Raw genomic sequence first — 14,239 nt, 5'->3', positions numbered from 1 at the left:
CTGAAATTATATTCTCTACAGCATCTCAGATAACAATTGGTTTTAATTTTTCTAGAGTTGATCTATGTAACTTCCTTACATACTTTTGTATATAGGCACTGCATTCATCACATATTATCCTATCCACATCAAACACACAGACATGGTTGAAATGAAAGCTGGCTCTCCCTCTTATAACCACGTGTACTAGTTCTCCCCAAGAGGTTGAGTCCATGGGACAAGTATGAGAGTGAAACACTACTTTTACTGCTGTTTCACTTTCTGTATTTGTACCTACCCTCCCACTTTACCTTTAAACATGTTTGGGCCATTCTGATTGCTGGTAAGTACATGGAGCTGGGGAATTGGGACAAAGGAAGGAATGTATGAGCAGTTTCCTCTTGCCCTTTTAAACCACCGGTATTCCTATGCCATGAGACCAAATGAAGTTTTTAGGCAGGAAAGGTTTTTCTTTTCTCACTTTTTAAAGATGGCACAGTGGCGATCCAGTGATTAAAGCTCATTGTCTGAATGACAAAGCTTCTGGCCCACTGTGTCCTGGCGTTGTCATGGCTCCTTCTGATTCAATTAGGGACAGCACACTGGGGGGCTTTCTGCCTGGTTTCCATGGACCTAAGACTTTTATTTTTATCACATACTAACTTGGTTTTAAACAGAGCTTTGAAGCTTCCCAGGGCTAATCTTTAATGAAAATGGAGAGGCAAATAAAAAAGGTTGAAATAAATTCCAATGAAAGCAGCAAAAGTGTTAATTCAGGGAGGTTGGAAGGAGATAAAAATGAAAATAGAGCTTAAAAGAGTCGAGGATGGATTCAGTAAAAAGAAATATTCAAAATTTAACAGTGATGAGATTAGTTAAAACAGTTTGGTTTTACATTGTATTAATTTTTTCTACTGCTAGAAGCAGTGTTTTAAAAAGCAGAATATTAAAGATAGCAATAAGAAATCATTATTAAATTATATGGCTCGTAGGGACTGAGCAATGCTACTAAAACCAAGAATATAAAAGCCATTATATCTAAGCCCTTGTTTTTCCCTCATTCTTCATATTTTCTGGAAATATCTTTTCACTGAAAAAAAATTCCACATTGATGCCAACCCAAAAAAGATTATTTTTAGAAATTCTTCATGAAACCTGACCAACCTAGTTAGGGTTATTAAAAGAAATACAGACATGTAAATTCATTTTGAAAAAATAGTGAAGAATAGTCTATTTGTCTTTTAAAATCTAAGAATTCCATCACTGTTAAGTTATAACCAGGTTAAGAATAACTGAGGATGAACAAAATTCTGTTCCACATAGCTCAGCTCAGATTCTTTAAATGAGCAGCTCCAAAAGAACATCACACACCAGAACCGAGTTATAAAACTCTGACATTATTTAAGTTGGTTAAAAACTTACTACAAGTCACTGCTTTTTTCATAATAACTGGGTTTTACACTCCCTCTCAAATTCCTGCATATGTGATTGTTGTTACAAACCTATCTTTTTCTCTGTCTTCTTCTTCCTGGGTAGCAAATATCTTCCACTGGAAATGGGCAATGATGCTACTGCGGTTGTGAATGGTTACCGTCCGCTGACTGGCCAGAGTTATGTAGGTTTTCTCGATGATCAAGGAATTCTTATCCAGCCTTATATTCATGTCTATGGCAGCTCCATAGAGAGATACAAACACTTTTTCACCTAGGAATTAATGAAGTGCAAACATATTTCAGGATTTATTCTAGAATGATAATCCTAGGCTATTTTTTTCCCAAGTTGAAGTTAGGCAATGTAGCATAAGCATTAGGCATTTCATTCTTTCTTCCTCATCCCCATCAATCCAGAGATCAGACATATTCAGAAAACTTAAGATATTATGCTTCATGCAGTTATAGAAAATCAAACTATCTTGCTTGGTCATTGTAAGATATACATAGAATATGAATTGTTGTGGTGGGTGCTCTAAGATTTTTTTCTTCTTCACAAATAGCTCTCAATCCTATAGCCTGAAGGGCAACTGAGTTCTAGAATTACAACCATCTAGAATTACATCATCTTTAGTTCATGCACGAGTTGGATCTGTGATTCTTTTTTTTTTCTCAAATCTTTTTTTTTTAATTGTTATTTTAGCGTATTATGGAGGTACAAGTGTTAAGGTTACATATATTGCCCATGCCCCCCTCTCCCCTTGAGTAAGAGCTTCAAGCGTGTCCATCCCCCAAATGTTGCAACTCTTACTCGTTGTGGTTGTATATACCCATCCCCACCTCTCTCCTCCCACCCTCCCGACATCCAATAAATGTTATTCCTATATGTCCACTTAGGTGTTGTAAAATGTGGTATATGTATACCGTAGAATACTACTCAGCTTTAAGAAACAATGGTGACATAGCACCTCTTGTATATTCCTGGATACAGCTGGAACCCATTCTACTAAGTGAAGTACCTCCAGAACGGAAAAACCAGAACCACATGGATCTGTGATTCTTAAAACGCATACCTGGGAAGAGCTGCTCAGCATGAGAGAATTTAGGTCCAATCAAGAGCAGAGATCAGGAAGGAAAATTCAATAACTTCAAAAAATAGAAAACTGACTATTTAAAAGGAACCAAATCCTTAAACAGCAGCAATTAAAACAAAAACAAAACACATACACACATAAATACACATACGTCTGTCATATCTGGGTAGTTGGTTACATACAAAGAAAACAAAAATAGACAAAAATTACATTTACAATTTAAATTTTTAAAATACAAGGAAGATATTTATTTAGTATAGCAATTTAAGCCCTTGGCTTTATTCCAGATGCACCAATTACCTCGATTCTAGGTGTATAAGTGAGGTCCCTGGGCTTTCAAGAAGACACAAACTTACAAACTATATTCTTTTTTATTTCTCCAATGTCACAGCAAGTATATTATTCTGACATCAAAATAAAAAAAGGAAATACTTAAATACTGTGAATGTTTTGTTGACCTGTGCTGCAAAAGTTTTCATCAGAACCCAGAAAGCATAATTACTTGCATTTTATTTTTAGCAAACATTTCTGCTACATTCACTATTGTATGAACCAAACTGCCACTCAGTAAATTGACAACGCTTTATACATTTTAAATGTTCTTTAGGCTCTATCACTTTGAATACAGAAAAACCTTCTCCAAATTTTAAAGAAAATGTAAGCATCTAGGCATTTGACACTAAAAATTAAAATTTTTTATTAAAAAATTTATTCATAGTGTCAAATTTCAAATACAATAAAAGCATATACGCTGAAACTAAAACATCTTTCCCTCCTTCACTTAATCTCAGGCCCACTTTCTAGAGGTAAAAAACTGTCATTATTATTATATTTCCCATAAGAAAGGTATGTACTCTTGTCAACTTGTAAACGTTTTGGTGAGTGTAATTTAACACTCTGATGAGTGAAAACTCATTGTTGCTTTAATTCACATATTTTAAATTATGGATTCTATTGAGCATCTTTCCATATATTAATTGGCTTAAGCCAAAAAGAAAACCATCCCCACAATAAGCTGATACTCAAAGATGATGTTGAATTAGAAGTAGATTAGCCTTAATTCAGAGTTAAATATCAGGCTGGAATTGCCTATGTCTTGCAGAGAATTTCGACCTTGAATTTGGTGGCCATTGACAGGTTATGCCATCAGATACCTGGAATAAAGAACTGATTTCTCTTTGGAGGAAGGTATCTGCATCCAAAATTTCAATTTTTTTTTAACATTTTTTAAAAGGCACATAGCCAAACATATTGAGGCAAGCAGAGAAATAAAACTCAATGTGTTAGAACCAGCAGATACAAAAACAACAGAAATAGACAGACTCACAAAAAAATCAGATACTGGGAATCATCAGATATAGATTATGAACCAATTACACTTAGTATGTTTAAATAAACAAATAAATGGTTAAGACTGAAGCTAAATCCAGAAAACAGGAAATCAAAAAAATCTTAAAAAACTTGAAAAGAGCTATACTCTAGGACTTACAGAAAAAAACTAAAATAACCTAAATTTTAAAAAATCTCAAAGAATAGACTTAATAAAAGAATTTTATTAAATTTTTATAAAAAATAGTGAAATGGAAGATAGTTCAGAAAATAAAAAATGCTATATGAAGAAACAAAAATATATGGAAAACACACAATGAATGGTGTGACAAGGTAGATAAAATGAGAAATTATAATAGTATTTAATTGGAAACTCAGAAGGACAGTAAAGAGATAACAAAGCAAATTATTTCAAGAGATGATAGCTAAGAATTTTTTACAATTAAAGACGTCAGTTCACAATTCAAAAAACCCAATGAAAGTCAAATAGGATAAATTAAAAGAAATTCCTAAATATATTGTAGTGAAATTAAAGAAAACCAACGACAAAGAGAAAATCCTAAGTGCAGTCAGAGAAAAAAAGACAGATTATCTTCAAAGTAGCCCACAGTCAGAATTACACCTGACTTTGCAATTGAAATAATGGAAATTTAAAAACATGGAATGGCATCGTCAGTATGATGGTGAAAACAATGCCAACCAAGAATTCTACAGAAGTTTTTCAGCTTTTTTTCAACTCTGCAAATACGTCTCTTTTGTCTTCTCTTTTTAAGGACTCTTTCAATAGTGAAGAATAGTTTAGCCTTAGTATAGAGTTACCCAAGCACTTTAAAAATGCCATTTTACTGTCTTCTGGCTTCCATAATTTCAGCCGAAAAGTTTGTCATCAGTGTTATCAGTTTTCCAATACAGTAATAATGTGTTCTTTTTCTCTGGATACTTTTATGATCTCATTGCTTTAGATTTCAGCAGTTTAACTATTAATATAATATGCGTAAGTTTGATTTGCTTTGTATTTGTACCACCACGGGCTTGCTGAGTTTTGTGAACCTATGGATTAATGTCATACGTCATTTCTGAAAAATTCTCAGCCAAATATTTTTATCCCATTCTTTCGCTCCTCTACTTCTGAGACTCCAGTTACACATTGTAACTGTGTCCCACATGGCTTTTATTTTCTGCTCTGCTTTTTTCCATTTTATTTCTGTTTCTTTCTATGCTTTAATTTAAATATTAATATTTTCTTCAGGTTCACTAATCCTGTCTTCTGCAATATCCTTTCTGCTGCTAAATCTATACAATTAGTTCTTAATTTCCAACATTGTATTTTTCAGTAAAAAACTGTTATTAAAATATGACAAAGATAAAACAAATAGGCCAATCTATAGGCCAATCGCATTTATGAATATCAATGCCAAAATCCTGAATAAAAAATTAGCAATCATAATCCATCAGCACATTAAAAGAATGATACTTCATAACCAAGTAGAATTTATTTCAGGAATACAATGATGGCTCGCTATTAAAAAATCTATTAATGTAGCAATACATCTAAGGAGAAAAATGATATGATCTCCATTAATGCTGGAAAAAGAACCTGAAAAATTCAAAACATATTTTTTTAAAAGTCTATAAAATAGGAACTGATAGAATTAAAACACAGTATAAAGTCTCAGTGGATAAAAGAGCATGGTACCAGTACATAAAGAGACAGGTCAATGGAATAGAATAAAAAGTCAAAACAGACCCAAATACATATTGGAATTTAGTAATTATAAAGGCATCTTGAATCACTGGTGTAAAGGTCAATTTTGTAACCAAAAAAAATGTTGCTGGTACAACTTCATAGACGTATGGAAAAGTATACCTCATATCTTACACCAGAATAAATGTCAAGGGAATAAATATTTAAATGTTCAATATGAAGCCATATGTAGAACAATGCAGAGGAGAATTTCTTCATAACTTTAGAGAGGGGAAAGTCTTCTATGATTCAAAATCCAGATTCCCCTAAAAATTAAGAAGCTTGATTACTTAAAAATGAAAAAGAAATTCTGCATGGCACAAAACTCCATCAGCAAAGACAAAAGACAAGACTGGGGAACATATTTATAACTCATACCTGAGACAAATGAATTAAATATATAGTTGACCCTTAAACAACATGGGGGTTAAGAGTGCTGACTCCCTGCATAGTTGAAAATCCATGTGTAAGTTTTGTCTCCCCCGACAATTAACTGCTAATAACCCACTGTTGATTAGAACTCTACTGATAACATATACAGTTGATTAATACATATTTTGTATACTAAACATATTATATACTGTATTCTTACAATAAAGTAATCCAGAGAAAATAAAATGTCATTAAGATAATATGGAAGAGAAAATATATTTATTATTCATTAATTAAAAGTGGATCATAATAAAGATCATTAGTCTCATAATCTTCACGTTGATTAGGTGGAATATGTAGAGGAGGAGTTGGTCCTGCTGTCTCATGGGTGGCAGAGGAAGAAGAGGTAGGGGAGGTGGAAAAGAGGCAGGAGAGACAGGCACACTTGCTGTAACTTTTATTGAAAAAAATCTACATGTAAGGACCTATGCAATTCAAGCCAATGTTGTTCAAGGGTCTATTATAAATAAATAGCTATTAGAAATCAATAACAATCCAATAGAATAATTGGATAGGGTTGCAAAAGAAGAAATATAAAGGACTCCTATATGCATACAAAGATGCTCAACTTCACTCATTATAAATGAAAATAAAGATATACTTACATATCACCTCCCCAACATCAGATTGATAAAACAATAAATTTTGAGAACATAATTTGTTGTCAAGACTGTGGGGTAAAAGGCATTTTCCTATATTGCTCTATGAATGCAAAATAGCACCCCTCTTGCCCACCTCATGGAGTGCATCAAGAAACATAGATCAAAATAGCTACCAAATTTATAAAACTATTGCTATCTTGTCCACTTCTAAGAATTTATCCTATAGATGAGCCAGGATAAGTTCAAGGGTATTTATTACAGCATTATTCTTACTAACAGGAGAGTGAGAAAAGCTAAAGTATTTATCCAGAGAAGGGTAGTAAAATAATCTGTGCTACATCTACAAGAGGAATATTGTGTGTGTGTGTGTGTAAAAAAGCACACAGTGATAAGGAAGGATCTCCAGGAAACAGGGTTATTTACATAGTATGTTATTGTGTGTAAGAAGGGAAAATAAGAATATATGTTCATGTTTGCATTTATTAGCAAAAAATCACTGGAAGGATATATGAGAGAATAATAAAATGGGAGTGAGACAGGGAAAATGGGGTAGGGTGGAAGCAAGACATTTCAATATGCTGCTAAAATGTTGCTTTAATTTTTGAACATATGAATACATGACCCATCTAAAACCTTAAATGTAAAAAAGAATATAGGGCCCCCAATTACATGTAAAACTGCCAGACAGCACTAGTAATAAAATATAAAATAAGATACTCTCACTTCATGACCATCAGACTAACAAACAAAAATGAAACAGTTGGACAATATTGTTATGGCAATATATTGGCAAGGATATGGAAAATGAGAATTTTCATATACTGTTGATAAAAGTATAAATGGATACAAATCATTTGAAAAACCAAGCTCAGCATAAATTTGCCCTATAACCCAACAATTGCACTTGTAAATATTTATCCTAAAGGAAAATCTCACACAGCAGCACAAGAAGACATTGTACAAAGATAGTCAATGTAGCATTATTTTCAATAGCAAAAAACCAGGAACAGCCTAGATATTCAATTTTCACATACCGGAATGTGGTACACTGTTAAAATTAATCAGAATAATGTGTATCTACATGTTTAAATCTTTAAAACAATGTTGAATGAAAAAAGCAAGGTAACTGCTCAAGACAATATATAGTTTATGGATAAGTAAGTATATGCGAATAGCATAAAATTCAGCTCCTCTAAGGAATAAGATGTGGGAATTAGATCAGGAAAAGACAACAAGGTAGCTTCAAGTCTATAATCAGTTTAATTATCCAAAAGATAAAACCTCTAAAAAGAAACGTCTATGGCAAATGTTGAGATGTGTCAAATATAACAGGTGTCTATTATATTATTCTCTGTGCTTTTGTTGTTATCTGAAATATTTCATTGTTTAAAAAATTAATCAAGCATGGAGTACTATTTAGCTCTAAGAAACAATGGTGATATAGCACATCTTATATTTTCCTGGTTAGAGCTGGAACCCATACTACTAAGTGAAGTATCCCTAGAATGGAAAAATAAGCACCACATATATTCACCAGCAAACTGGTATTAACTGAGCAGCACCTAAGTGGACACATAGGTACTACAGTAATAGGGTATTGGGCAGGGGGGAGGAGGGAGGGGGCGGGTATATACATACATAATGAGTGAGATGTGCACCATCTGGGGGATGGTCATGCTGGAAACTCAGACTTGTGGGAGGGGGGAAGGGCATTTATTGAAACCTTAAAATCTGTACCCCCATAATATGCCGAAATAAGAAAAATTAAAAATAATAAAAAAAATTAATCAAGCAAAAACAAAAACATCCAAGGGCTTATTTCACACAAATCTAGGGGTCAGAGAGACTAATGTCATCAATTTCAGTTGCTCACTGCAAAAGTGTTCCTTCTCAGAAATATAGCAAAAGCTATTAATTTTTTTTTTCAAGAACCATCTAAATATTGATTTTTTCCACCACTACCTTCCAAAAATTATCAGATCCACAAAGTGAAAGAAGCAATAACTCTTCTTGTATACTCAAAGATGTTGAAGTACTTGCTTTTATATCCAAATAAAGACACCTTAAAAAGTGTCTCGAGCCCTTCACTACTTAGAAGACTGATAGGATGGCAGTGGTGTCATGCTTCTGGGAATGAATGAGGCAGTGTCTCAACATTAGCATTTTTGTGCCCTAGGAGTACCTGTTCCCACCCTGGTTCCTTTTTTCGTTTCTAAGGTTGAATGCCACAATCACTGTTGACGGGGTTAGACATAGTCATTTATTATGTCCCAGTAAAGATATATTTTATGGAAGGTCTCACTGCCTTTTGCCGGTTTTGCTACTATCAATCAAGCAAAAACAAATACGAACAAAACTAACTTTACAAAAATAAATGTGTAGCTAGCCACATACACAATTCATTTCATGCTGTGGTTTCAGTACTTTCAGACAATAGAGGACACTAAATAAAATAGATGAGTGGAGCCATAGATTTTCCAGGGAAATAACAAGTTGATGGAAAGAATGTTTCTCATCACTTGGTCACAGCAGGGTCAGATTCACTACTGTAGTGAATAGCTGAGCCAAACTTCTTTGGAAGTGTTTTCTTTGTTCAGAGAACTTAAATTAAGCAACTTGACTGAGCTCACCCAACCTGTCAGTGGCAATGCCCAGTGTCCTTAATCTGCACAGAAGTCAGTGTGCGACTGAGGTGTGCTGGCCTCGGAGGCTCCCAAAGACCTGGACTCAAGTTCCAGCTTTACTTAGGTGTAAAGTCATTTAACATCTGTGGGCCTTGGTTTACTTATCTCTAAAATGAAGGCAGTTAAAGAAATGTCCTCTAATGTCTCTTTAAATACTAACATCTGGTGGTTTGACAGTCTCCACTTGTTATGAATTTGTGAAAATCTCATTTCATCTACCTAGACAGTCCCTGACAATCAAGGTGTCCTAATGTCTGCTACTCCCTATCGTAAGCTATGCAATAAGAAAGGAAGAAAAGAAAAGTAGGCCAAGTAATGTTTCCATTGCCTCTAAAGCCGGGCTTAAACACTGACTTCTTTTATGATAACTATGTTTTGCTGATTTTTTAATTATAATGGCACACGTTTATAATTAATTATAATAATCAACAATTAAAACAAAGTTCATGCAGGTAAGTTTGCATAGATATATTAAGATATTATTTAGTAGTAATTTCAACGGAAAAGTATCATACTCAATTACTTGATATAGTATATCTTGGTATTCTTTATTGACCTTTACATAGAAAAAATATTCTTCATGGTTTTAGAAAGCTGACTAGAGTAAAATATATAAATGATCATAAGCTGCCAGGAGAAACACTAATATTATGATTGCATGTATGCTTAATAATAAATTATTATCATACCTTTTGGGAAAAAGTCTATTTGCCAACTTCTGACCCCTAAATTGAAGAATAGCCTCTTCAGTAAGAGACACAGTACTTTAAAGAATCCTGAATAAGTGTTTCAGCTCTGTTTCCTGATTATGCTAATGGTTATGTCACCTCTAAGGTGAGAGCAACCTCCCCAGGCATTATAGAAAAAGCCCTGCCGTACTCCTACTGCTAGTACTCATTCTAGCAACCAGAGGTTCAATAAGCATGTCTTTTTAAAAAGCCTGTTCTCATATTAATCTCTCTTTGAGCCCTTATATTACATATAGTTTCTCAATTTTCAGTTGAAAAGTGCAAAACTTAAAGCAGTTAACCATTTGTTTGTCTCTTAGAAATCAAATTTATTTTCACTTCTCAGTTTTACTGAAATTATAGAACGAGTCTACTAGTTGTTCTGTTTTTGTTTTTGTTTTGTTTTGCTATCAACAAAGCCTTGAGTAACTATTTATCTCTTCTGGAGGGATGAGTTTGTTAAAAGGTATCACATTACTTCAGTTCTTTCTCAATTTTAGACTATAATAAAAAGGTAACTAAATCATTTCTGGGATCCAGTTGATTGCCTAAACAAACTTGATTTTACTACACACAAGCACCAACAGGGAGGAAGAGGGAGGGAGAAAGGAGGGGAGAATTCTGATTCAGGAAAACATTAATGAGTAAAATATTAGATACTGATAAAGCTTTGTACTCAACCTCCCTAATTTCCAGAGCACTGGTTCAAATTCTGATTGTCAGGAAAAAAAAAAAAAAAGAAAGAAAAAAAAAAAAGCTAAGAAATCCCCCAGCTGCATTTAATCAAAAATGTATCCAGTAGAGGGCCAGAAACTGAAGGAACAAACACAACTGCTAGAAATGTGAGTGAGTACTTCCTGCTGAGGAATGTCAGTGCTGCTCCTTCTGGAACATTGTTTGAGGAAGTACAAAGAAAAGACTTTCACCAACAGCTCATATTAAATTTCCCTCCTTAAATCAATTCATATTTCAAACAGCTGCAGAAAGTTCAATCAGATGCTTATTTAGTGAAATGAGAAGCCAGTGATCACGGCTGCTTGGAAAAGCTTCATGATTGTGTTCAGGCAGTCATTACCATTTTTCACTAATGGAAGGTTATGGGTTCTGGTTATTGATAACCCACAATAAAGACTGAAAGCATATTCTTAGCAGCAGTTTATTTCATGGAAGGAAAAACGCTACAAGACAGTTTACCTCTTTCTGCAATCTTCAGAAAATGACTATTTATTCACCAAAGTTGACAACAGAATCTCAGGGGGGTGGAAACCAACTTTTCCAGGAATGATCAAATTTTAATACACAAATATTCACTACGGTTCAACCTACCTTTCCTTTAGCATAGAAGTATAAGTGTAAATATGGGTGTCATTCCAAATGTGTATATGTAAGTTAAATCAAGATCCAGGGCCACTTAGAGAATGCAGCTGCACTTCAAAGGCAGCAGAGCAAGACAGCAAAAATGCACATGTAGTAACCTGGGAGATTAGACCACTTGCTGTGCAGAAAAGAGCACTGCCCCTAGTGAAGAGTCTGAGTCTGGGTTTCAACTGCGATTCTGGTTGGCCTTCTGACTCATTACATGACCTTGGGCAAGCCACTTAATTTCTTAGGGCTTCAGTGGTTCATCTCTAAAATCTAAGGTCTGGATTAGACTATCACTGAAGTCTTCTCTTCAGTTTTGATTCTATGAATCTACGAGCACCCTCAATCAGTTGGACTCAATACTCAACCAAATGAAATTTTTTGAAATTATACCCCAACATATGTAGACTTATTTCTTTATAAATTATACCCATATACTATAGGGCCTACATGTCATATGTACTAAAAATATACTCAAAATACTAAAAAGAATGAGATAAAGATGAAATAAACAATATTTTAAAGGTAATTTATTTAATATACTTACCACCAATTCATTTAGTGAAAGTAAAAGAATTAACTTAATTTTTTTCCAACTCCTAGTTTAAAAACCTTGTGATACAGGGATCTACAGGTAATTATAAAGCCACGGTTTTTCCAGTACTCAGTTTTAGGGACTGACATAAAAAAAAATGCTACCTCAACAAAGATATGGAGATCCAGACAGAAGAAATGGATACTGATAGAGTTTATTAACACTCATTTTTTTTTTACAATTTCATCTACTATCAACACTAATAACACAAAGGTTTTTGTTGAAATTCAGCTAATAAGTTTCCCATAATGGTAACAATTGTCAAACAGAAGATTCAAACCCAAATATAGCAATAATTGCATTTAACATAAAAGGACTGCATAATACAATTAAAAGACAAAGATTTTCAGACTAGACTTAAAAACAGCCTCCTGGTGCTGCTTCTAAATGTCATACTTTAAATATGAAGACATAGACAAGTTGAAAGTAAAAGGATGAGTAGAATGTACTATGTCCACACTAATGAAAAGAAAGCTTCTATACTATATAAGCATCAGATCAAATAGACTTTAATGTCAGAAATCTTACTAAAGATTCGAAGACTTTCTATAATTATAAAATGGATAATTAGAACAGGAAGTTGTAATAATCCTAAATGTGTATACACCAAGTATTATAGCCAAAATATATAAAATGAAAATTGAAATTAAAAATAAAAAGAAAATTGATAGCACCAAAAAAGAGCAACACCAACACCGTAATCATAGTTGTGGATTTTAATAACATCTTCCAATAACTGATAAAACAGAGAGACAAAAAAATTAGTAGAGATATAGAATGAATAATATGATTATTAACAAACTTGACCTAATTGACATTTATGGAACTTGTACCCTTTTCAAGTACACAGGGAATATTTACGAAAATATAGAACATATTCCAGGCCATTATGTAAGTCCCAACTAATTTAAAAGCCTGAAAAGCCTGATATCATATAGGATTTGATTCTGTCACTGGTGGAATTAAACTAGAAATCAATAACAAAAACATAACCAGAAAATTCCCTAGAATTTGAATACTAATCAACACATTGCCAAACAACCTACAGGTCAAAGAAGAAATAAAAATAGAAAGTCTAAGATGTTTCCAATTAAGCATTAAGGAAATGAAACATGTAAAAACATAGTCTGAAGATAAAGTCAACTTTGGATAAAAAATTATTGTCTTAAATGCAAATATTATTCATATAAAAGAAGAAAGGTTGAAAACCAATGATCGAAGCATCCCTGCTAAGAGCAACAGTATAAATCAATGAAATTGAGAAGAAGGTAATAATAAAAAAATCAACTAAATATTGGTTTTTTGAGTAAACTAATAAAACTGTTAAAGCCCTAACAATACAGATCAAGAGAGAAAAATAAGGAGGAAAGACCCAAATTACCAATATCAATAATGAAAGAGGAGATATCATTAAGGATTCTAAAGACATTACAAAAATAGGAATGGTTCAGAACAATTTTATGCCAACAAATTTAAGATTTTAGAGTAAATGAAAAATTCCTTGAAAAACAGTTTAAGAAACAGAATCAATAATTTAAAACCTGCCCCCCTTTTAAAAAGCTGGGTTAGACAGATGGCTTAAAGAATAAAATTTTCAATTATTTAAAGAAGAAAAAACAAGAGTATTTTTTAAAAGTTTTCTAGAGAATAGAAAAAGAGGAGAATAATTCTCAACTTATTTTATGAGACCAATTTGTTTTGCTAGACCAAAACCTGACAAGGGCATTACATGAAAAGAAAATTACAGGCAATCTTTCTCTCTCATGAACTTGGATGTTGAACCAAACTCTCAAAGAAAATATTAGCAAATCTAATCCAGTGATATATTAAAATGACAATATTTAAAACTTGCATTTATTCCAGAATATAGCAAGAATTTAGCATTTCAAAATCAATCACCATATTAGAAGAATAAGGATATATTCAAGTCAATAAATATAGAACAATTAGGTAATAAAATTCAATACCCATTCAAGATGGAAAGTATTAGAAACCTAGCAATAAAAGAAAATTTTCTTAACCTGATAATCGCTAAAAGCCTATACCAAACATCATACTAAATGATGAATAATGAATACTGAGCACTTCCTTTCTGATACTGAGAACAAGAGAAAGATATGTGCTATCATTACTTAGAATGAACATTGTACTGAAGGTCTAGCCTGTGCAAGAATGAATAAGAAATAAAAAGCACAAAGATTGAAAAAAACTAAAGCTATCATTATTTGCAAATGATCTGATTTTATATATACGAAATCCA

At 33.0% G+C, this 14,239-nt stretch overlaps 1 protein-coding gene across 2 annotated transcripts in view; it reads right to left on the bottom strand.

The window, feature by feature from the left end:
• Positions 1-14,239, bottom strand: part of HYDIN (HYDIN axonemal central pair apparatus protein) — a 315,495-nt gene that overhangs the window by 237,510 nt on the left and 63,746 nt on the right. For both annotated transcript variants that reach the window (XM_012772427.3, XM_075995778.1), the window contains exon 8: positions 1,482-1,683. In XM_012772427.3, the coding sequence (XP_012627881.2) occupies positions 1,482-1,683 (202 nt within the window). The remainder of the gene's footprint in view (positions 1-1,481; positions 1,684-14,239) is intronic.

Source organism: Microcebus murinus, chromosome 20 (assembly GCF_040939455.1).
Source record: "Microcebus murinus isolate Inina chromosome 20, M.murinus_Inina_mat1.0, whole genome shotgun sequence".
Taxonomy (NCBI): Eukaryota; Metazoa; Chordata; class Mammalia; order Primates; family Cheirogaleidae; genus Microcebus; species Microcebus murinus.
This window is presented reverse-complemented; position numbering and strand designations above follow the sequence as displayed.